At 41.0% G+C, this 24,752-nt stretch overlaps 1 protein-coding gene and 1 long non-coding RNA gene across 6 annotated transcripts in view; one reads left to right on the top strand and one right to left on the bottom strand.

Moving 5' to 3' along the window:
* The window catches only part of ZEB1 (zinc finger E-box binding homeobox 1), a 196,806-nt gene that overhangs the window by 167,333 nt on the left and 4,721 nt on the right, over window positions 1-24,752 (top strand). For 3 of the 5 annotated variants that reach the window (XM_070800920.1, XM_070800919.1, XM_070800921.1), the window contains exons 4-7: window positions 2,269-2,430; window positions 10,746-10,948; window positions 14,910-15,015; window positions 22,806-24,616. In XM_070800920.1, coding sequence (XP_070657021.1) covers window positions 2,269-2,430; window positions 10,746-10,948; window positions 14,910-15,015; window positions 22,806-24,616 — 2,282 coding nt within the window. The remainder of the gene's footprint in view (window positions 1-2,268; window positions 2,431-10,745; window positions 10,949-14,909; window positions 15,016-22,805; window positions 24,617-24,752) is intronic. The other 2 variants (XM_070800923.1, XM_070800922.1) reach the window with 1 other exon arrangement.
* The window catches only part of LOC139186472 (uncharacterized), a 60,319-nt gene continuing 46,509 nt past the window's right edge, over window positions 10,943-24,752 (bottom strand). The window contains exons 3-5 of the long non-coding RNA XR_011570030.1: window positions 20,190-20,258; window positions 14,471-14,592; window positions 10,943-11,876 (exon numbers count right to left, since the gene is read on the bottom strand). This is a non-coding gene — a long non-coding RNA (uncharacterized lncRNA). The remainder of the gene's footprint in view (window positions 11,877-14,470; window positions 14,593-20,189; window positions 20,259-24,752) is intronic.

Raw genomic sequence — 24,752 nt, 5'->3', positions numbered from 1 at the left:
TAATTGAAGTAAATATTTTGTAATATAATCTGATAAAAGTATTTTTAAGTAACTTGTCAAATCTATATTTCCTCTATAAGAAATCACATAAATATAAATTTCATTTGTGAGTTTAATCTAATTTAACTCAAATATCTGAAGTTACATTGAACAGATCTACTTAAAAAAATAATGGTAATACAGTGGAACTATATGTAACTTTGTTCTGTGTTTTCCAAGTCTCCTGTAAATGTGTTATCACACACACTTTCATAATTTAAAAAATAAAAAAGGAAAATAAAATGATAAAAGATATAACAACACAGACTTGTACTACTTTAGCTGTTCAGAAGAGCTTATTGTTTTAGCTAATATCAGATCCTAGGAAAGGTTTTCGAGAATACTCCTTGCTTTGTTCTCACCAGCCTTCTGAAGAGCAGTGAATTTTTTAAGAATAGTTAGGGAATGAAACAGGTGAGGTCATTAAGGGGAAATTACTCTACTTTCTCTGGCCATATCATATAGCGGATTTCAGAGACTCATAACCAGGGCCAAAACATCCCCATTTTAGTCACCAGCCTTTCCCCTGATAGAAATCCTGGGAAGGCTGGACACTAGAGTGCTCTTTTGTTGGCCTAACTGATCAGGACAGCAGGCTTCTCCCAATCAGTACTTTGAATTGTTTTCCTTTGGCAGCTGGAGGTTTTATACTGCAAGGCATGCACTGTACTGATGTAATGGATGGAGGGGGGACCTGTCTGTCTTTGAAGTTAGAGCAAAGGACTGTGAAAGAGGAGTAGAAGAAAGAAGCTTTTGGACTCTAGGAAGGGCCCTGCATGAAAGCTGAGGATCTGGAAATGGATTCCCTTTAAGTGAAGAGTAGTGGCTTCCCTCTTAAAGAGTCTTCACCTCCGCCTGGACCCAGTGACCAAGGTTTGGTGACAACTGGCATCAACTGAAGAAAAAGAGTTCTCAGTACAGGCGACCATCGAACAACACAGTGGTGGAGGCACCTGCCCCCCTGCAGTGGATTCCATGTGTAATTTACAGGCAGCCCTCCCAATACTGGATTCCTCTGTGTCTACAGTTTCACATCCATGGGTTCAACCAATGACAGTCATATAGTACTAGAGTATTCACTATTGAAAAAACCTAAGTATAAGTGGATCCTCACAGTTCAAACCCATGTTGTTCAGGGACTGACTATATATAGCAGACACTACGTAACTGATAGCTACTGCCTGTGTTTAAAAGGAGGAAAAGATGGTGAGTAGTCACCTTTATTACTCTGTCGTTGGTGCTAAAGTGTTACACAGCAGCCACGTTGAGAAACTGAGCTACTGCTCCCGTGCAAGTGTTGTAGTATCTGTTGAACAAAAAGATGCTGGTACATCACCGTCTTAATTGGGCCCAGTTCAGTCTGCTGTTTCACAAATTCAGAACTGACTTCAATCTGAAGTGTGTGAAGAAGTCATACATGAGACACCCAGAGGCCATACTGACCCAGGATAGTCACCAGAAGTGTGGACCCTCCTCCGGGAGGACAGACGGATGGAACCCCAGGGCACCAGGCCCACCCTGCAGCACACCAGTGCCCTGGCTCCCTTCTCCAAGCGAAGACGTGCTCTACCCTTGTAACCTTCTGACTTGGTGGAAATGCCTCTCCCATCACCCAGCAGTGACACAGTTACTGGAGCAGAAAGACAAAGAACAGCCCTGTCTGTATCTGAATACTCGGGGAGATGGAAAGCACTTTTATCAGTTTGATACTCTTTAACTCTTATTAGAAATCTTTCTGATTGTAGCTAACTATTAAAGCTGTTTTCTAAGAAACCACATAATTGAACTGAACTTCAGAGCAGTTTGCACTCAGTTTGTCATTCAAGTACAACTCTAAGTAAACATGGTACAGTCGGTTGCTAGGAAGAACTTAGGTTTGGGAACTATGTTTTTCTCTTTTCCTGTTTTCCTTGCTTTATTATTGATTGAGAAACTAAGGATTCAGCCAACCTCCACTGGGTCTTGTTCACCAGTAAGATGGAATAGAAGTACAACCCTAAAACTTAAAGAGGATATGGTAACAATGTTGAGACTTTTAGAACACTGTAAACTTATAAAAACAGACTTCTCAATAGATTATAGCTGAATGAGTAAATTGTTTTTAATATTCCTGTAAATATTTCCTATAGATTCAAGGACAGTTGTATTCTCTCAAGATAGTTTCTTATTTAGGAAAACTATGTAACAACTTGGTGAAATGGCTTTTTATAGAGTATGCATTTCTTTTAGTAAAAGATGATGAATGCGACTCAGATGCAGAAAATGAACAAAACCATGATCCTAACGTTGAAGAGTTCCTGCAACAACAAGACACTGCAGTCATCTACCCCGAGGCACCCGAGGATGACCAGAGGCAGGGCACGCCGGAGGCCAGCGGGCATGATGAAAACGGTAATTGGAGCTCACGGCCGCTTGGTTCTCACCTCTGAAGGATTATTGCTTCCATTGCACTGTGTGGGAACCCACCCCACTATAGGGAACATTTCTGAAAACGAGAATTTATTGCAGATGGCAATAGAGAGTAATTTCTTTAGTGAATGGAGTGATGTCCATGGTAACAGTGTGTAGTCTTTTGTCAGTGCATCTCATGTGTGCACTGTGATGCCCCGCACGTGAGATGCTTAGCACCGTGCCTGGACATTGACTTCCATTCACTTACATGGCAGCAGGCAGCAGAAGTAGGTTCTGGGAGAAGCCATACTTCCCCTTGATGCTGCTCCACTGTTCTGGAAGAAAACCTTGGTGGTATGGTTCAGAACATACTAATTTGGAGACAGTTTTGTTTTTTTTTTTTCCTGTATCTATGTTGGTCGTCTCTGATATTAACAGCCAGTGTATAAACAGCAGTAAAATACAATAGTAATGTGTTCATATTCTCCTGTAAAGAAATCAGCTGTCATTCTGCCTTCCAAGCACTAGAAACAGATGAAAATAGCATGTTTCAATACTACTCTCTCAAGTCATCTCACCCTTTCCCTCCCCTACTGTGACCAAAGGTCTGTTCTTTATATCTGCGTCTCCTTTGCTGCCCTGCAAATAGGATCATCTGTAGTGTCTTTCTAGATTCCATATATATGCATTAATATGTGATATTAATATATGATTGTTCATCTCTCTCTTTCTGACTGACTTCATTCTGTATAATAGGCTCTAGGTTCATCCGCCTCATTAGAACTGACTCAAATGTGTTCCTTTTTATAGCTGAGTAGTATTCCATTGTGTATATATACCACATCTTCTTTATCCATTCATCTGTCAGTGGGACATCTAGGTTGCTTCCATGTCATAACTATTGTAAACAGTGCTATAATGAACACTGGGGTACATGAGTCTTTCTTTTTCAATTATGGTTTCTTATGCCCAATAGTGGAAATGCTGGGTCATATGGTAGTTTTATTCTTAGTTTTGTAAGGAATCTCCATACTCTTTTCCATAGGTACTGTATAAATTTGCATTCCCACCAACAGGGCAAGAGAGTTCCCCTTTCTCCATACCCTCTAGAAATTTATTGTTGGTTGACTTTATGATGATGGCCATTCTGATAAGAGTAAGATAATACTTCATTGTAGTTTTGATTTGCATTTCTCTGATAGGGAATGATATTGTGCATCTTTTCATGTGTTTATTAGCCATCTGCATGTCGTCTTTAGAGAAATGTCTGTATAGGTCTTCTGCCTGCTTTTTGATGGAGTTCGTTGTTTTTCTACCATTGAGCTGCATGAGCTGCTTGTATAACTTGGAAATTAGTCCTCTGTCAGTTGTTTCATTTGCTATTATTTTCTCCCATCCTGAGGGCTGTCTTTTCCCCTTGCTTATAGGTTCCTTCATTGTGCAGAAGCTTTCAGTGAGGTCCCATTGGTTTTTGTTTATCTATGTTACTCCAGGAGGTGGGTCAGAGAAAATCTTACATATTGCTGTGATTTGTGTCAAAGAGTGTTCTGCCTATGTTTTCCTATGAGTTTTATCATTTCTGGCCTTACATTTAGGTCTTTAATACATTTTGAGTTTATTTTTGTGTGTGGTGTTAGGAAGTTCTAATTTCTTTCTTTTACACATAGCTGTCCAGTTTTCCCAGCACCACTTATTGAAGAGACTGTCTTTTCTAATCTGTATGTATCCCTAGATCTGAAGTGGGTCGTGAGTGTGTGTGTGTGTGTGAATTCAGTCAGTAAGTTGCGTCTGACTCTCTGCAGCCACATGGACTGCAGCATGCCAGGCTTCCCTGTCCTTCACTACCTCTTGGAGTTTGCTCAGATTATGGCCATTGAGTCAGTGATGCTATCTCATCTCATCCTTTGCCACCTGCTTCTCCTTTTGCCTGCCTTCTTTCCTGGCCTCTGAGTCTTTCCTAATGAGCTGGCTCTTTGCATCAGGTAGTCAAAGTATTGGAGCTTCAGCATCAGTCCTTCCAATGGATATTCAGGTTAACTTCCTTTAGAATTGACTGGTTTGATCTTCTTGCAGTCCAGGGCACTCTCAAGAGTCTTATCCAGCACCACAATTCAGTTCAGTTCAGTTCAGTTGCTCAGTCGTGTCCAACTCTTTGAGACCCCATGAATCGCAGCACACCAGGCCTCCCTGTCCATCACCAACTCCCGGAGTTCACTCAAACTCACGTCCATCGAGTCAGTGATGCCATCCAGCCATCTCATCCTCTGTCATCCCCTTTTCCTCCTGCCCCCAGTCCCTCCCAACATTTAGGAGGCATCAATTCTTTGGCACTCAGCCTTTTTTATGGTCCAGCTCTCATGTCCATACATGACTATTGAAAAAACCATAGCTTTGACTATACACACCTTTGTCAGCAAAGCGATGTCTTTTTAATATGCTCTCTAGGTTTGCCATAGCTTTCCTTCCAAGGAGCAAGCGTCTTTTAATGTCATGGCTGCAGTCATCATCTACTGTGATTTGGGTCTCTTGTAGACTGCATATATATGGGTCTTATCTTTGTATCCATTCAGCCAATCTTTTGGTTGGAGCATTTAATCTATTTATATTTGAGGTAATTGATGATATATATATTCTTATTGCTGTTTTGTTACTTTGGGGATTGTTTTTTGTGGATTTAGGCATTTGTTGTTTGTAGATTTTTTGATGATAGCCATTCTGACTGGTGTGAAGTGATACCTAATTGTAGTTTTGATTTGCATTTCTCTAGTAATAATGTTGAGCTTCTTTTTGTGTGCCTTTTAGCCATCTGTATGTCTTCTTGTAGAATTGTCCATTTAGATTTTTTGCCCATTTTTTGATTGCATTGTTAAAAGAACAGCTGAGTTGCATGAGCTGTTTGTTGGGTGGTTTGTTTTTGTAGATCTTTTTTCTTCCCTTCCTCTTTGGTTCTCTTGTGATTTGATGACTATCTTCAGTGTTGTGTTGGGATTCCTTTTTCCTTTTTGTGCACATGTCTGTCGTAGATTTTTGGTTTGCAGTTCCTGCAGGTTTTGCTAAAGCAGTCTGTATATATACGAGATAGTTTTAAGTTGCTGGTCTCTTAATTTCAAATGCATTTCCAATATCCTGCATTGTACTCTTCTCTTCTCACGCTTGCTGATTTTGATGCCATGTTTGTGTGTGGATGATTTCCTACCTTTACCGTATGTTTGCCCTAACCAGTGACTTTCCTGTTCATAATTGTCTTGTTTATAGTTGTAGGCTTTTCTTTTCCCCCCGAAGAAGTTTCTTTATCAATTATTGTAAAACTGGTTTGGTGGTGCCAAATTAGCTTTTGCTTGTCTGTAAAATTTTTTACTTCTCTGTCGAAATCAGAGCTTTGCTGAGTATTCTTGGTTACAGGATTTTCCCTTTCACCACTTTAAAAATACATTGCCACTCCCTTCTGGCCTCTAGGGTTTCTGCTAAAAAATCAGCTAATAACCTTATGGGGACTCCCTTGTATGTTATTTGTTGCTTTTCCCTTGTTGCTTTTAATATTTTCTCTTTAATTTTTTAATTAATTAATTTTAATTGGAGGCTAATTACTTTACAATATTGTAGTGGTTTTTGCCATACATTCACATGAATCAGCCATGGGTGTACGTGTGTCCCCCATCCCGAACCCCTCTCCCACCTCCCTCCCCATCCCCTCTCTCAGGGTCATCCCAATGTACCAGCCCTGAGCACCCTGTCTCATGCATCGAACCTGGACTGGCAATCTGTTTCACATATGGTAATATACATGTTTCAATGCTATCCTCTCTTTAATTTTTTATCAAGTTGATTAATATGTCTTGGCATGTTCCTCCTTGGGTTTATCCTGGGTTTATCTGTGCTTCCTGGACTTAGGTGACTATTTCCTTTCCCCTGTTAGGGAAGTTTTCAGCTATTAATCTCTTCAAATACTTTCTCAGGCCCTTTCTCTCTCTCCTTCTAGGACCACTATAATGTGAATGCGGGTACATTTAATGTTGCCCCAACAGGTAGGTCTGGCCCAGGCTCCTCTGAAAACACTGCTTTTTCCCTTGTGTCCCAGCGTGCCCAGTACCTTGTGTGTGCCCCTTAAGCGTGTTACTTCTCTTTTCCTCAATTTTTTGAAGTTCCTGTGATCAAGCCCCATTGGCCTTAAAAGTCAAATGCTCTGGGGTCTCATCCCCCTGATGCCAGATCTCCAGACCCAGGAGCCTGACATAGGGCTCAGAACTCTCATTCCTGTGGGAGAACCTCTGTAATATGGTTACTTTCTAGTATATGCGTCACCCACCCAGCAGGAATGGAGTTGAGTTATATTGCGAATACACCCCTTACACCATCTCCTTATGGCCTCTTCTGTGTCTTTGGAAGTAGAATATGCTTTCTGGTAGGTTCCAGCCTTTTTTGCTGTTGGCTGTTGAGCAGTTAGTTGTGATTTGGGCGTCTTCTTGAGAGGCGGTAAGAGCAGGTCCTTACTCCTCCATCTTGTCCTCTGGGCTTACTTTAATCTTAGGCACATATTCTTGAACTCAACACTGCAATGGTGATTCCCTTATTCTCTGTCATGAAGACGGATGAGGAATGGGGGTATGATTTGACCTATTATTGAATTATTTGATTTCTTACTGTTGAGCTTTAAGGATTCTTTGTGTATTTTGGATAGTAGTCCTTCAACTGTGTCATTTGTAAATAGTTTTCCCAGTCTGTTTATCGTCTAACTCGCTTATTGTCTTATCTCATGGGGCAGAACGTTCTCAATTAAGTCCAGCTTATCAATTATGCCTTTCATGACTCATGCCTTTGGTATCCAAACAGGCATTACAGTACCCAAGTTGGTATAGGTTTTCTTCTGTTACAGCCTGTGTCTTACTCATTTTGCATTTTATAGTTAGGCCTGTGATCCTTTTTGAGTTAATTTTTGTGAAGGGTGTAAGGTCTGTGTTTACATTCATATTTTTGTGTGTGGATGTCCAATTGTTCCATTACAGTTTGTGAAAAGACTGTCTTTGCTCCACTGTATTGCATTCGCTCTCTGGGCTCACCTGTACTCCATTCCACTGATCCATTTGTCTGTTCTCTCACCAACACCACACTATCTTAATTATTAAAGTTATGTAGTAAGCCTTGAAGACAGGTAGTGTCGGTCTCCCGTTATTCTTGCCTTCAGTGTTATGTTGCCTCTTCTGGGTCTCTTGCCTCTCCATGTGAGTTTAGAATTTTTGTCAATATCCATAAAATAACTTGATTGGGACTGCACTGAATATGAAGATCTAGTTGGGAAGAACTGACATCCTGATAGTATTGAGTCTCCTTATCCTTGAACATGGAATATCTTTGTATTTATCAAGTGCTTTCGTTTCACTTATCAGAGTTTTGTAGTTTTCCTCAAATAAATCTTATACATATTTTGTTAGATTTATGCCTAATCATTTCAGCATTTTGGTGCTAATGTAAATGGTACTGTATCAATCAACTTTCCGATTTTTGAAGGAAATCTACAAGGGTGATCAGAAAACAAATCAGATTCCATTACAGAAAGTCAACTGTCCCTTCCTTAAATTAGGAAATCAGCTGTGGAAAAGATCAGAAAGGAAGCTTTCACTCCAGAATAGGTAGGATTTCTGTAAATAATTTGGTGACAAAGGAAAGAGAAGTAGGCTACACTAGAAATTCTTTACTTCAGTGTGGCAAAAGGACACATTTCTGAAAATGATAGTTAGCCTGAGGACACTGTTGATCTATTTGCAGATTTGTCGAGTCCATAGTTATTAGCATCATAATTCTGTAGGGCCTGCTTGCCTACTGTTTTTTTTTGTTTGTTTGTTTCCTGGATTTTTTTTTTTCTCTTAAAGAAAATGTGTTAACATTTCACCTGAAGAAGCAGTAGGTTACAATAAATATAAAAGGGAAATACAAAACCTTAAAATACAGATGTTTATAAACATGTAAAATTATTATGTAACAAACAGGATTTCAAAAAGCCTCAGTGAAATAATGAAAACTCAGCTTTGTAAAGTCCATTGTAACAAATCAGTGCAGTTAAGTCCCATAAGAATTGGAGCCTTAGTCATTCTGAATCAGTACAACATTTGAAGTATACAGTGTTTTTCATTCAGGTATTCACTACCTTCAGGTATGTAATGTAGTTTAACTGCTAATACAGTATTCCACAGTAGGTATGCTGTCACACCAGCAACATCTCTTGCCATGAAAAAGTAATTATCTTCAGAAGCACTTAGGTTTTTACTGTTTTAGTAAATTAAACATACCATCCTGTACTTCATAAGTTGTAAACAGGGGAGCTTTATTTCAGCAGGTTGATTTATCAAAATTCTGGTTCAGTGGGAACAAATCAAGGAGGTTTTTTCACAGGTTTTGTATCAGTCTGCCACTAAAGGAAGTTTAAGACACAGAAATTTAAAATGTTTTTTAAGTAAGTTTATTTATGGTCACAGATTCATAAATGATCACAGACTCATAAAGAAATTATAGTTCGAAAAGTGGTCAGACATAGGGTGGATTTTTTAGTACTGAATTCCTACCATAGGTATATTATAGGAATTCTAAAAAGAAACATCTATTCCTTAAAGGTCTTCATTGCTAAAAGGTGAGTTTAAAAAAAAACTTTTTTAAAAACAAAAACAAAAATTTTAACTTTTAAACCTGTTCATTCTATAAACTTATAATGTTAAATATTTATTTTTCATTGTTTTATGCTGTTGGCCTAAAATAATAAGTTCATATCTCATATGTGTGAGAACATTCAATAGATATTTATGAAAAGAACTTGCTGTTTAAATATGAGCAACTTGCCATTTTATAAAATTATTAGTATTTTGTACATTAATTACAAGAATTAATCATGAAGACAAGAAAATAGAATGAAATGCCGAGCAGACAGCTTATGACACAGGAGTTCAGGGCAGCTTAACTGGTGGAAGCAAACCGATTGTGGTGCTGACGATAAAACACCTGTCACGGGGCCTCTGACCTCAGCCCCTGGAACCAGCCGAGAGCAGCAGCATCGCCAGGCGAGGGGAGTGTCCAAAACACTGTACAAACAGGAAGTCGTTAGAACACAGCATGATTCCCCCCAAATGTCCTCACGGGGCTAGTCTAGTCCCCAGAGAAGTGGGTCATGTCAGAGTCATCACCAGTGGAAAAGTCTCTGGTTCCAGGTACCTTGCTAGCTGATAACGGAAGATACCATCATAAACTTTGGGGTCTTGGTTGTTTGACTTTATTCATATATTTGATATATATTTCAGTGTACTTAGCTATGTAGAGTCAGGTGTTCAGCCTGTTCATTGCAGGCTTGTCCTTGAACAAGACATTTAATTTATATGGACTTGAATTTCAATAACAGTGACAGCTTGATGAAGTAAAGATTATGACATTTTCTCTGGTAGTCTGTTTTTCTATAAGAAGTTAAAAATAAAGTTAAGATAACATTTATAGCAAGATGTGACTTAGGAACTTTTTTCTTTGAAGAAGTAAATCCAATATAGAAATGTAGTTAAATAATATTGGCCAAGTGATATTACATTTTAAGATTGGCAGGCTTAGATGTTTCCATGTATTAAAAATATGTAGTTCATTCTCTGAACTACAGTTTATCTAGAATGGCTTATTTTCTGAAAGCTATCCTAATAGTCATCCATCTGAAACTAAACAAGAAGTGTGCTGGTGTGTCTCGGGAGGGGAAAGAACACGAAGATGCAGGGGCATCTCAGTGGCCAGCCTCAGTCCAGCCCCCACGGCTCCTCACACCTCCTACAATACGTCCTCCACACTCACCTGCAGGGGAGCCTTAGAAACGTGCTCTAACTGTATGCTACTTACTCTCTGATGACTGTAGTGACATTTTTCAAATTTGAAAGAATGAACATTCAATAACTAATGATGACATTGTTACCTTTGTAGAAAGATGGTTATTGTGTACCAAACCCCTTTCATGTGTATACATTCACAACGATAACCTGCATTATAATTTTGCTTTTGTTTTGTCTAATTAACCACACAAAAGAAGGGAAGAATTACGTTTTAGTGAAAAAGATATGAGACTTTAAAGTCAGCTTGCATTTGACTCTCAACTTCATTGTTCACAGGCTGTGTGACTTGGAAGTAATTTAACCTTTTCTGGGCATCACGTCCTCTCTTTATAAAACAGAGACACATCAGTGTGTTGGTTTTGAGGATCAGCTACAAAGCACAATATCTGGCACACAGCAGAGGGCCTCGGTGGGCGCTTTGGTGCTACTTTGGGAACATCTTTAAAACCTACGATCCTTGTTTCACAGGAACACCAGATGCATTTTCCCAGTTGCTCACCTGTCCGTACTGTGACAGAGGATATAAACGCTTTACCTCTCTGAAAGAACACATTAAGTATCGCCACGAGAAGAACGAAGACAACTTCAGCTGCTCCCTGTGCAGTTACACGTTTGCATACAGAACCCAGCTCGAGCGCCACATGACCTCCCACAAATCAGGACGAGAGCAGGTAAGTGGCATGACTCAGATTCACCCACTGTCCACACCAAGAACTCCTCGCTCCATGGAAGGCAAGCTCTCACACACTGAAAGATTAAGGGGCTGTACCAGACAGTGTCTGGTCTGCAGCCTTGTAAAAAGGACAGTGATTATTCGTTTGGATGATCGGGTCATTTCTGAGTTTAAATGCACATGTAAACAACTATGAACACTATTTTAGAAGTGACTACATTTCTTTTTAGACAAGGTCCCTTTCAACTCATTTATTTTGCTTATATCATAACAAATATGTCAAGTTTATAACTGGATTTCAAAATGCATTCTACTAAAATGTTCAATGTAGAAAAATAAATACCATTTAATAAACCACATGACTTACTACTGACCAAGTAGAGGAGAAAATCAAACAATAATCAAGTTTAATTTTTCGTGAAACACTGATTATCATCATATAAGCTACTGTGGCTTTTTCCCATGTAAGGGAAGTTGCCTCTTAAGAATCTAAAGTTTAGACTGAATCATTTTTAATCTGAGGACTCAATTTTTCATATGGTTTCATTCTGTTTCTATGTCACTTTGCCTCAATTTCTAGAAGTATAAACCAAGACTATCCTTAAGTTACGTTGCTGGCTCTGAACTTAAGGATTAAAGTCAGAAACATTTTTGCCAGTTCTGCTTTTGTAAGGTCAACTGTAAATAATCAAATCAATATCTGGTTAATCTAGATTTAAAAATCAAATAAGTGTTCAGCAGCACATGGTATGTTGAAGGTGTGTGCTGTGCTTGGGGCACATGTCCAGTCTCTTCTGTCAAAAGACTTGGAATACCTGTTACCTGAGTGTACGAGTCTGCTCCGTGTGTGTACCCACATCACTGACCCCAGAGAGCGCAAGTTACCCTCTTGGCTATGATGGCTCAACCAAAAACCACGCCAAAATCTGTAAGAGAAACAGTGATGAGAATGGGTCAGCCTGTCTCCCCAGGACCCTGGTGACAATACTCATGAAATCATGGGGTATGGAGTGTACAGGCAGGCATGATGAGCACAGGGCCAGCTTCTCCTTGGGGAGGTCAGTGCTTCAGTCCACAAAGGAGCACTTGGGGTGGGAGTGAGTGCCACGAGGAGGAAACTCACCCACAGAAGACAAACCCCATCTTCTCATCTGCCCTGAATGGGTCTCGTCAGAGACAGAACAGAAGCATGCTCTTGGCACCCCAGTGTCCTGACCTGACAACAGTGTGGGTGGGCCCTGGGGATGTGACCCAGTGTAGACAGGCCCTGGGGACATGGCCACAGTGTAGACGAGCCCTGGGGATGTGGCCACAGTGTAGACAGGCCCTGAGGACGTGGCCACAGGGTAGCCAGGCCCTGGGGACGTGGCCACAGGGTAGCCAGGCCCTGGGGACATGACCACAGTGTTATACAAGCCCTGGGACAGGAGCTGTTCAGGTGACATTTGGGAGCAGAGCTATCCTGCAACTGCTGCCCCCACATCCTCTCCACCCCAAGGGCCCTTGTCAAAGGAAGGAGCCTCAAAGGACAGAGAGAACTGGAGGGAAAGCCGGAGATGCTGTGAGAAAAATAAGTCGTAAGATCTCTGATGATCACGAAGGCCACTGTGTGTGTGAGGCTTTCTCTGAGGGAGGTAAAGGTAGCCGGTCAGTTTCATATGTGAAATATGTGGTCAGACCAAGGTCAGAAAGGAGCCGTGATAGAATGTGGAGGCCAGCAACATGAGGGGTATAATTGGGAACCGTTTAGGTTAGGAGGCAGAGCGTCCACCTCGCTGGCCTCTGGAAATCAAGGTAAGCATTTCCATGTTGTCTTATTCATGCAACAGATATCTGAGTTTTGATTCTGTGTAAGGCCTGTTGTAGGTGTTTAAGACACAGTAGTGAAAATGAGCAAGTCCCTGACAATAGCGGGAGTGTCTTATAGGTGAGAGAAAACAGATGTAAAATATAAACACAGGTAGAATGAAAAAGACAAAGCAAAGAGGATAGAAAGTGGCGGAAGCTGCTTTTTTTTTTTTTTTTTAATAGAGTAGAGACCTTTCTGAGACTAGGACATCTGAACCTGGACTTGGGTGAAGTGAGGGAGCCAGTCACAGAATGACTGGGAGAAGGGCCTTCTGTGCAGAGGGAGCAGAGGAGCGTGAAGGCCTCAGGCAGAAGCCAAGGAACAGCAGGCAGCCAGGGTGCACGAAGGGGAGAAAGACGAAGAGGCTGGGTAGGGAGGAGGCAGATGATGAGGCCTCTTGTATGAGCCGTGGCTAAGGCCTGTGATTTTACTCTAAAGTATTATAGGGAAGCATTTGAAAGATACTGAATTTTGTGTTTATGGCTTATTTTTAAGGCCAGGTGATCTGTGGGTTGGAGAGTAGATCAAGAGAAATGAGAAGGAAGCAGGAAGCACACTTAAGGGCTGTGGCTGTAACCCAGGCCAGAGGCACTGGTGTGACAGATGTGACGTCATGAGGATGGTGGCTGTAGGCTGGCTTGCTGAGGGATTGGATAAGGGTATCAGGGAAAGAGAGGGACCAGGATTCCTCCAAATTAGGGCCTAAGCAATGATCAGATAAATGAGGGGTTTACTCACAAAGGTAAGAAACAGGAGTAAGTAAGTGTTAGTTACTCAGTTGTGTCCAACTCTTTGTGACCCCCATGGACTAGCCCATCAGGCTCCTCTGTCCATGGAATTCTCCAGGCAAGAATACTGCAGTGAGTAGCCATTTGATCCTCCCCACCCAGGGATCGAACCTTGGTCTCCTGCACTGCAGGTGGATTAAGCCCCCAAAAAACAGGAGAGGAGGAGCTAATTTCCAGGAGAGAAATGAAGAGGTCAGTGTAGTCCTCTTAGCAGATGCCTGTCACTGTTCAGGGGGGGACGTCGAGGAAGCTGTGAGAGTCTGGAATGGAGAGAGGAGAGACCTAGAGAGAGCTGTTTGGAGTTGGCGCCATGTATTCAATTTCAAAGCCAGGGGTTTGGGTGAAGTAGAGCCTGACACATACTTCACGCTCATTCTCTGTCCTTCCTGTGTGAAGGACAGAAGGGAGATTGCAGTTTGGGAGAACATAGAACAAGCAGAACTGGAGCCTTTGAACGATGGGTAGAGTCTTAATAGTCACAATTAAGGGGAAACGTAGCCAGGAAGTAAGGGATGGTATCAGTGGGAGCAGGGAGGTGAAGAGCGGTGTATTGCAGAAGGTGGGACTCACTGGATGATGAGATGTGGACTCCTGCTGAAGAAGCCTGGAAACTCAGGGCTAGAAACCTGGCATCTGTAGCCTTAGAATCTGTGCCCATGGGTGAACAGGAATCCTCTAGAATTTAAGGGTAGAATGTATCGCATAATTCAGTTCAAACACTGCTTTTGTAAGATGAATAAAGGGTGCAGAATTAATTCGAAGTATGTAAAAGTGGGAGTTCGATAAACCAGACAGAAAGCTATTACAGTAATCCATATTTGACTGAAAAGAGGGAAGTATTTTTTAAATCATCAGATTAAGATTTTGGAAATACCAAACTTACTAGAGAGGATAAAGTCCTGAAAAAGCCCCAGCCTTTTCTTCTGTTCAGGAGACCTTGTTCTTCTGTTTAGTTAAGTGTGCTTGAGACAGATTCCTGGACATTCTGGACCATGGTTTCTTTACCTGTCAATTAGAGTGCAGGAGAGGGAAATCATCTCTAGTTCCCGGTCAAGTACATATTTTTGCTAAATGCTATATTGCATCATAGAGTGATTCTGATTCTTTAAACTGGGAAGTGGAGATTTTCCTTTATGTCAAAATTCTGTTGCCACTGTCCTCTTCCTTTTTGGTAACATTTAGTGTTAGATTTTTGTGACTGCTACGATTTGAGGCCTTTAAGAAACAAAAGAACCACCCAAACATTACTTTTAGCAGATTGGATGTTCTTTATGTCTAAAGATTTTTTGCTTTATAAATAAAATACCAATTCTTTCTTACAGAGACATGTGACGCAGTCTGGGGGTAATCGTAAATTCAAGTGCACTGAATGTGGAAAAGCTTTCAAATACAAACACCATCTAAAAGAGCACTTAAGAATCCACAGTGGTAAATATTTGTTTTCTTTGTCTACCTTGAATATCATAGTGATTGTGATAGTAAATTAATATCACATGTGAGCTACACATATGGTTACAAACTCTGCAGTGGTTTTGGGATAAACACTAATATTGAGACATTTTCTGCTTATAAACGGTATTTTATTGGGATCTGACTCTTTGGCTAAAGTATATCAAGCTAAGAGGACACACTTTGAATTTCCTAATAAGAATATAGCGTTTTACAAGATGTACAACCTGAGACATGAGCTTTTCAGTGAATGTTCATTTCATTGCCTCTGTTGCACAGTTAACAGGGAATGATAAAGCGTGTGCACAAGGAAAGGAGGAGATGAAGATGTTCTTTCCGTAAGAGGAGAGATGGAACTCAAGATAGGAAATGGCATAGTGCACCGTGGGGATTGTGGGAGAGGGAAGCACAAGGAGGGGTGGGAACTGTGGCACGAGAGGGGGTTTCACGGAAAAGGGCTTCCCCCATCTCACCCTCAGTTCTGCACTACTCAGCAGCTATAGCTTCACATGAAAAGTGAACATTAATACGTGGTACAAATATTATGTCGATTTTAGAGACTTACAAAGAGAGCTCTGTTTGCCTTTTTTTGGAGGCTTTACTTACCCAAAAGCAACCAAGAAAATTCACATCGCATTATGAACCCTGTCTCCCGGTTAATTTTGATGGATTATTTAATATGAAATAATTTCAATGAAAGACAACTGTTAACTAATGAGTGGGAAATTATGGATTTCTGCACATGCTTGTTTTGTGAAAATTATTATATTGACAATTATTCATAGATTTTACAAATATCCTGCAAAAAAAGTACGGTTGGGTGGCTTTGTGATACGTGTGTTTTATTTTGGAACTGCATTAATAGAAGTTGTGCTGAATTGCTCATTGAGGGCTAAAGAATGTTACCTCTTAAAACATGCTCAAGCTGAGATTCATACATTTTTTAAAATTTTTATACGTTAATGTGTCTGGAAAACAAAGCTGTCTTTTGGCATCTGCATCAGGATCCTGTTTCTTAGCTCCTGTGCTACTGAACAATTTTCATCAATTTCATATATATATATATATATATAAGTTAACATTATATTAGCATATATCCAATGGATATGTTTCCTCTACTACTTTTTTTTTCCAGCTTTATTGAAATATAACTGACATACAGCACTGTATAAGCAGCATGATTTGACTTCTCTTGGCTATTGTAGATAATGCTGCAGTGAATGCATTGAAATGTATTATGTTTCAGTGTATTATATATACAGGGCTGTATATATAATCTTTTCAAAGCAGTGTTTTCATTTTCTTTGGATGAATACTCAGAACTGGAATTGCTGGATTAAAAGGTAGTTTTCTTTTTAGTTTGTTGAGAAATCTGTATACCATTTTCCATAGTGGCTGTACCAATTTACATCCTCACCCACAGTGACCTAGGGTTCCCTTCTCTCCACAGTCTTGCCAATACTTTTTTGTGTGTGTGTAATAGTCATTCTGACAGGTGTATGGGGATATCGTATTAATGATGTTGAGCATCTTTTCATGTGACTGTTGGCTTCTATAAGTATTTTTTGGATAAATATATCTGTTCAGATTCTCAGCCCATTTTTAATTGGGTTGTATCTTTTGATTTTGAGTTGTACGAGTTCCTTGGACATTTTGCATATTAACCCCTATCTTCTATTCAGTAGGTGGCCTTTTCAGTTTGTTCATAGTTTTGTCTATACAAAAGTCTTTCAGTTTGATGTAGTCCCCTTTGTTTATTTTTGCTTTTATTCCCCTTTCCTGAGGAGACATATAAAAAAAAATATATTACTGAGATCTATGTCAAAGAGCTTATTGCCTGTGTTTTTTTCTGGAAGTTTTATGGTTTCAGATCTTTAATCTGAAATTTACTTTTGTGCGTAGTATGAGAGAGTGTAGCTGTCCAGTTTTCCCAACACCAGTTATTGAAGGGTCTTTTTCCCCCACTGTATATTGCCATAGGTTAACCACCCTTACGAGTTCATTTCTGTGGTTTCTGTTATGTTCCATAGATCTATTAATCTGCTTTTGTGCCAACACCATGCTAAATGACTGTAGCTTTGCAGCATAGTTTGAAATTGAGGCATGTGATACCTCCACTTTTGTTCTTTTTCAAGATTGTTTTGGCTATTTGGCATCTTTTATGTTTCCATGCAAATTTCAAGAGTTATTTATTCTAGTTCTGTGAAAAATGCATTGGCATTTTGATAGGAATTACATTGAATAAGCAGAATGAATTGATACAGAATCATTAAACCTATTTTCTTAATTGTTCGTTCTTATTTGTTATTAATGTCTAGAAATTCAACAGATTTCTACATTAATTTCATATCTGGCAACTTTACCAAATTCGTTGATGAGCTCTAGTAGGTTTTTAGTGGCATCTTTAGAATTGTCTATGTATATAGTATCATATCTGTAAACAGTGACAGTTTTACTTCTTCTTTTTCAATTTGGATTCTTTTATTTCTTTTTCTTATCTGACTACTGTGGCTAGGACTTCCAATACCTTGTTGAATAAAAGTAGTGAGAGTAGATATCTTAGTCTTGTTCCTGATCTTAGAGGAAATGCTTTCAGCTTTTCACCATTGAGTATGATGTTAGCTATGGGCTTATCATACATGGTCATTATAACATTGAGGTATGTTCCTTCTGTACCCATTTCTTTGTGAGTTTTTTTTTTTTTTTATCATAAATGGATATTGACTTTTGTCAAAAGCTTTTTCTGACTATTTAGATTATCATATGGTTTTTACCTTCAATTTGTTAATGTGGTATATCACATTGATTTGTAGATATTTAACCATTCTTCATCCCTTGATGAATCCCACCTGATCATGGTATACCTGGGTGTTTCAATGTATTACTCAATTTGGTTGGCTAATATGTTTGTCAAGGAGTCTTGCATCTGTATTCATCAGTGATATTGGCCTGCAATTTTGTGTGTGCTTTGTTTTGATATCAGGATGATGCTGACCTCATAGAATGAGTTCACAAGTATTCCTTCCTATCCAATTTTTAAACATAGTTTGAGAAGGATAGGTGTTACATCAATAATTTATTTTTAATAACCCTTCTTACCAGAAGGGCTTCCCTGGTTCAAACGGTAAAGCATCTGCCTGCAATGCAGGAGACCCAGGTTCAATCCCTGAGTCAGGAAGATCCCCTGGAGAAGGAAAGGCAACCCACTCCAGTACTCTTGCCTGGAAAATTCCGTGGATGGAGGATCCTGGCAGGCTACAGTCCACGGGGTCGCAAAGAGTCGGACACGACTAAGCAACTTCACTTTCTCACCAGAAATGATTTGAAGTTGTTGATAGAGATTATAGCTCATTCATTTTTTAATGTTGAAGAAGTTGGGGTAATAAAACAGTAAGATTTCGTATATAAAAATGAATGTCCTATTGCAGTCATAGAGGAGAGTCGCAGATCTATAGATTATATGAAGTTGGGAAACACAGATCGTACAAAACATTAAAATATAAGTCCAGAAACAAGAAGTTAATAGATATCTAATCATAAAATCTGCACTGATCATCAAAAATCAGCTGCAATCAAGTAACAATGCCTGTGCTATCTACAGCAACCCTTTAGGTGTTTTCGTGGTCAAGAGCTTTATAGTAAGCTCACAGCATGGTGCTGCTGTGAAAGAGGAGGCAGGTTCAGGCCACGTCCTGGCACACGGACTCCTGTGCTCTGCTGTCCATTCATATTTATATCTCTTAAAGAAAGCAAAACAGGCATGAAGTTAAAACGAGAAAGAAAAAAAGGAATACTATGAATTCCTTTGCACATGCTAGAAGAGACCACAAATTAGACCCTAGGTTTTAGGAAGTAAGAAAACTACAGTTAGTAATGGAAATCTAGAGTATTTGTAGGTAAAAAGGATAAGATGTCAGAAGATGAGAGAAAAAGCACAACTCTCTTCTGATACTGAAGTCCATAGAGAAAGTTGTTCCTTGGAGCATCATTAAGAAGAAAATACCAGAAGATAATTTACGTCATCCTCAAAAATATCCTTAAAATAATACAGCAGAGGATTCAATAGTGTTTTCTTTCTAAAGTAAGATTCTTCCATAGAGGCCAGTGATATTTCACCAAAATGCAGTTCAGAAAGAGCACTGCCCCAGGGTGCCCAGTGGATACCATCCAAGTCTACAGCTCCCTGGTGGTTTATTTCAGGGGGAGATTTCGAGCAGGGCTACTCCAAGTCATCCCAGATAAACATAATACTTTATAAATGCTTACCCTCAGTTTCTATCAAGACAGTGCTGTGACAATTTCATTATAGTCTGTACAATGTTAGTCCATAGGAGATTGGAAAATGTTTTTTAATGAAAAAAACAATGATCATTCACCACAGGTAGTTTTGTTTTTTTCTTTTTTTTTTTTAATTTTTTATTATTATTACATAATAATGAATGAACCTCATATCCTTCAGGAAACTCTGGGGGTTTTTTTGCAGCTGACTTTTCAAGGCATTGAAGGTCAGGGCCCTCAAGTTATGTGCCCTGGAATTGCATGGATCTCTTCTGATGTCCATGAAGGGAACCCTCTGCAGAGTCCTATGTGTCACTGTCATATAAACTTTGCACATGGGAACTGTGCAAAGGAGCTGTGTGGAGGCCACTGCACCTGCCCACAGAGAGGGTGCAAAAGAGCCCCTGCACCCAGGCAGGGAGCCTCCCCAGCAAGTAACCTGGGTTTGTTCCACAGCCTGATAGTCATTTCAGCCTAGAAAACTTCTGTATCAGGTGCAACTGAACACCACCTTAGCCATTAGAAAAAAGTCAGTGTGCATAATGTATCAGACTTTGAGCAGCACAACTTCCTGTAGTAGTAGTTACAAACACTAACCTAGGTCAGTGACTGAGGTGATGTGCTTTAGCTATGAAGTTAGAATTAGAAACACGGCTTTTTCTAACACAGACTTTGGCTTTAGAATAATTGTTCTGCAGTCTTTTTTTATAGCAGCAGTAAAATAACTGGGTGATTCCCATGATAGTAAGGGTAACTAGCACCAGCTGGACACTCAACTGCTTTACGTCGTGCAGCTCTCACAGTAACCCTGGGAGGCAGATGCTACTGTTTCGTCCTTTTTTACTGATGAGAAAATAGAGTTTCAGAGAACTTACCTTGTCCCCAGTCATTCAGCTGGGACACAGGCCTCCTGACTCCAAAGCCACTGCCATCCCCACTGTGCTCTGTAAAGACAGAAATAATCAATACTATAGATGCTTATTTTCCTAGTCAGCAAGGGAACAAGCATGTAGTTAATCTAAAAAGGTCATCAAATAATTAAGAATGTTAAAAAATGCAAAGACATATCCCTTGTTTTACACCCACTGGAAATTTTTATCCAATGCACTTTGCGTATTGAATCACATTTCAGGCATCCCATTGGAAAGATATTGATAAAACTGGAGAAACTCAGAGGTGAGTTAACAAGCGGGTAAGAGTTCTGAAGAACACATCCCATGAGGAACGTGTGAAAGACCTGGACACATTTAACCTGCATGAGCGAAATTGAGGGATACTTGGGACAGCTCTTCATCACACCCAAAGTCTGGCTTGTCGAGGAAGTGTTAGACCAGCTCCAAGCGGCATCAGAAACAAGCATAACAGGGAAGGCCAACTCTAGCTTAGTGCCGACCCTCTGTCCCGGTGCTCTTCTAAGGAGTCACTCACAGCTCCTGAGGGCACACTGAGCTCTGCTGCATCGTCTGTTATAACTGCAGAACAGTCCAGCGAGGATGCATCTACGTTTATTCACACACCAAAACACTGAGGCTTGGACAGGTTAAGAAAATAGACATAGTATGTGACAGAGCGAGAACCTGAACTTAGATCCTGGCCCTCAGCAAAGCCAGACTAGACTGCCTTCCTCCGATCTGTCCAGGGGCAGTAACCTCCTTTTAATAAAAGAGGTTAAGCAGAGATGAGCCGGTGCCAAGGATGATATGAAATGAACCCTTCATTGGGAAGGAGGCTGTACTAGAGGGCTTTATTAGATTCCTTCCAACTCTAATTCGATTATGCAGACACATTTGAGAAAATATAATGCACTTGTTTTAATCTTTACAACATTGAAATTCCAAGACTAGCAGGTCCTATGCTTTCTTGCTGCTTTCCTTTTAATCATTAAAAAGAAAGGGGGAGATAAAGAGCTTTATTTTGCCACTGAGTAGATAAGCAGCATCACCACACTTCATGATTGTACAGTTGGCCACTCATTCATCTGGCAGAGGCTTACAGAGCAGCGCTGTGACCTGCACGCAGCAGATGTGGGAGTAAACAGCACTGAGACCAGACCTCCCTGAACCCAGGCATCGGTACCTTTAGACTATACATTCATGAACTAGAACATATGCAAACTAAAGTTAAAAAAAAAAATGGGGTTGTATGAAAATATTCCATTCAACTCAAAAATTTCTGTCAGAGTACTCGTAGGGACCCAGAAGATCACCTTGTACCCTGGAAGGTCTTGGGGAGTGACGTAACTGAGGCCTCTGCAAGCAGGAAGCTTCTTTTTTTTTTCCTGACATTTCACAAAGATGTTGTATTTGTGCAGCAAAAGTATACTGTGTTTTAATACTTAAATGTTCTAAGTTACTGTAACCACTGTCACTGAAATTGAAACTCCAAGATGCTTTTCGTACCAAGAGGCTCAGTGGTAAAGAATTCACCCACCAGTGCAGGAGGCACAAAAGACACAGGTTGCTTCCCACAATGGGAAGATCCCCTGGAGGAGGAAACGGCAATCCACTCCAGTATTCGTGCCTGGAGAGTCCCATGGACAGAGGAATCTGGCAGGCTGCAGTCCATGGGGTTGCAAAGAGCTGGACACAACTGAGCAACTGAGCACACAGCGAACACTGCCTTACTGATCTAGGAGTACATACACCCCTCGTAGCTCAGCTGGTAAAGAATCCGCCTGCAATGCAGGAGACCCTGGTTCAGTGCCTGGGTGGGGAAGTTCCCCTGGAGAAGGGATAGGCTACCACTCCAGCAGTATTGGGCTTCTCTGGTGGCTCAGACGGTAAAGAATCCGCCTGCAATGCAGGAGACCTGGGTTGGGAAGATCCCCTGGAGAAGGGAATGGCTACCCACCCCAGTATTCTGGCCTGGAGAATCCCATGGAGTCACAAATTGTCAGTCATGACTGAGCAACTAAGCACACACATACATCCCAGCTTAATAAGCCAAGGCTTGTAACAATACTTGTATTTAAACTTTTCTTCCCCACTGAAAAAGGTCTTTTCAAGGAAACCTATGAATATAGGAAGGATAGATATTCTTCATATGACTCATACAGTCAACGATCGATGTCCACACTTATTAAGCCTTATGGGAGATTTTGCTTCCTTTTGTCTAATAATTTCTCCTATAGATGGTTAAGTAGAGTAGAATATAGAGAATTACATAGTTTAGTGACACAGGATAAGAAAAAAATTACTTGAAAGAGTGGGATATAATTTTTTGGTATCTGAGAAAGATTTGAACTTTTAAAAGTGAGCAAAATTGTTACATGCACCTGAAGAGAAGATTCTCTTACTGGTCAGCACATAGTTCAGACTAACATTTTATTGGTGCTTGACATTTATGAAGGTTTTCAACTTAAAAGTGATGATTCTAAATAAAATTGTATCACAAGCACACCTGGTAACCCCCTTTTTAAATTGATACTGCTTGTTTTAGGGAAAATGTGAATATGTGAAAATTTACGAATGTAACTTTTTGTTGTTGTTTAGGAGAGAAGCCATATGAATGCCCAAACTGCAAGAAACGTTTTTCCCATTCTGGTTCCTACAGCTCACACATAAGCAGTAAGAAATGTATCAGCCTGATGCCTGTGAACGGGCGACCAAGAACAGGGCTCAAGACCTCGCAGTGCTCCTCACCCTCGCTCTCGGCCTCTCCAGGCAGCCCCACGCGACCACAGATGCGGCAGAAGATAGAGAACAAGCCCCTGCAGGAGCAGCTCCCCGTAAACCAGATTAAAACTGAACCTGTGGATTATGAGTTCAAACCCATAGTGGTTGCTTCAGGAATCAACTGTTCAGCCCCTCTACAGAACGGGGTTTTCAGTGGTGGTGGCCCCTTACAGGCAACCAGTTCTCCTCAGGGTGTGGTGCAGGCCGTCGTTCTGCCAACGGTGGGTTTGGTGTCCCCCATCAGTATCAATTTAAGTGATATTCAGAATGTACTTAAAGTGGCGGTAGATGGTAACGTCATCAGGCAAGTTTTGGAGAATAATCAAGCCAATCTTGCATCCAAAGAACAAGAAACAATCAGTGCTTCATCCATCCAGCAAGGCGGCCATTCTGTTATTTCAGCCATCAGTCTTCCTCTGGTTGATCAAGATGGAACCACCAAAATCATCATTAACTACAGTCTTGAACAACCTAGCCAACTTCAAGTTGTTCCTCAGAATTTAAAAAAAGAAACCCCAGTCCCCACCACCAATTGCAAAAGCGAAAAGTTACCAGAAGATCTTACTGTCAAGTCTGAGAAGGACAAAAGCTTTGAAGGGGGAGGGAACGACAGCACGTGCCTCCTGTGTGACGACTGTCCCGGGGACCTCAATGCACTTCCGGAGCTAAAGCACTATGACCTGAAGCAGCCCGCCCAGCCCCCTCCGCCCCCTACCCCAGAAGCTGCCAAGCCCGAGGCCGCCGCTTCATCGGGGTCCGGAGATGGCAGTTTGTCTCCCAGTCAGCCACCTTTAAAGAACCTCTTGTCTCTTCTGAAAGCATATTATGCTTTGAACGCACAACCAAGTGCAGAAGAGCTCTCAAAAATTGCCGATTCCGTGAACCTACCACTGGATGTAGTGAAAAAGTGGTTTGAAAAGATGCAAGCGGGACAGATCTCAGTGCAGTCTTCTGAACCATCTTCCCCGGAACCAGGCAAAGCCAACACCCCTGCCAAGAGCGACGATCAGCCTCAGGCTGCAGATGCAGATGAAGCCCAGGACAGCACAGGGAACCGCCAGAGCCCTCTGAAGAGAGCTAGCTCTCCCGTCTTACCAGGGGGCTCGGCCGTCAATGGTTCCAGAAGCAGCGCCTCCTCCCCTTCCCCCTTGAACCTCTCTTCCTCCAGAAGCGCACAGGGTTACTCATACCCAACAGAAGGGGCGCAGGAAGAGCCGCAGGTCGAACCTCTTGATCTTTCACTACCAAAGCAGCAGGGCGAGTTATTGGAAAGGCCAACTATCACTAGTGTTTACCAGAACAGTGTTTATTCTGTCCAGGAAGAACCCTTGAACTTGTCTTGTGCAAAAAAGGAGCCACAAAAGGACAGTTGTGTTACAGACTCAGAACCAGTTGTAAATGTAATCCCACCAAGTGCCAACCCCATAAATATTGCTATACCTACCGTCACTGCCCAGTTACCCACGATCGTGGCCATCGCTGACCAGAACAGTGTTCCGTGCTTGCGAGCACTGGCTGCCAACAAGCAGACCATCCTGATCCCCCAGGTTGCCTACACATACTCGACTGCAGTCAGCCCGGCGGTCCAGGAAACACCCTTGAAGGTGATCCAGCCCAGTGGAAATCAGGTAAAAAAGGAAAAAAACCACTCCCAGCCCCAATCCATTGATCAAATGCTAGTTTGATTTATTTTAGTGAATTTCTCTAATAAAAACCAGGCATGAGAGAGCCAAGCAGCTTGTTAAACTGTCACTTTTGAAAGGA

This window comes from Bos indicus, chromosome 13 (genome assembly GCF_029378745.1).
Source record: "Bos indicus isolate NIAB-ARS_2022 breed Sahiwal x Tharparkar chromosome 13, NIAB-ARS_B.indTharparkar_mat_pri_1.0, whole genome shotgun sequence".
In the NCBI taxonomy this organism is placed as follows: Eukaryota; Metazoa; Chordata; class Mammalia; order Artiodactyla; family Bovidae; genus Bos; species Bos indicus.
Note: the sequence above shows the minus strand (reverse complement) of the source record. Positions and strands in the feature narration are given on the sequence as shown.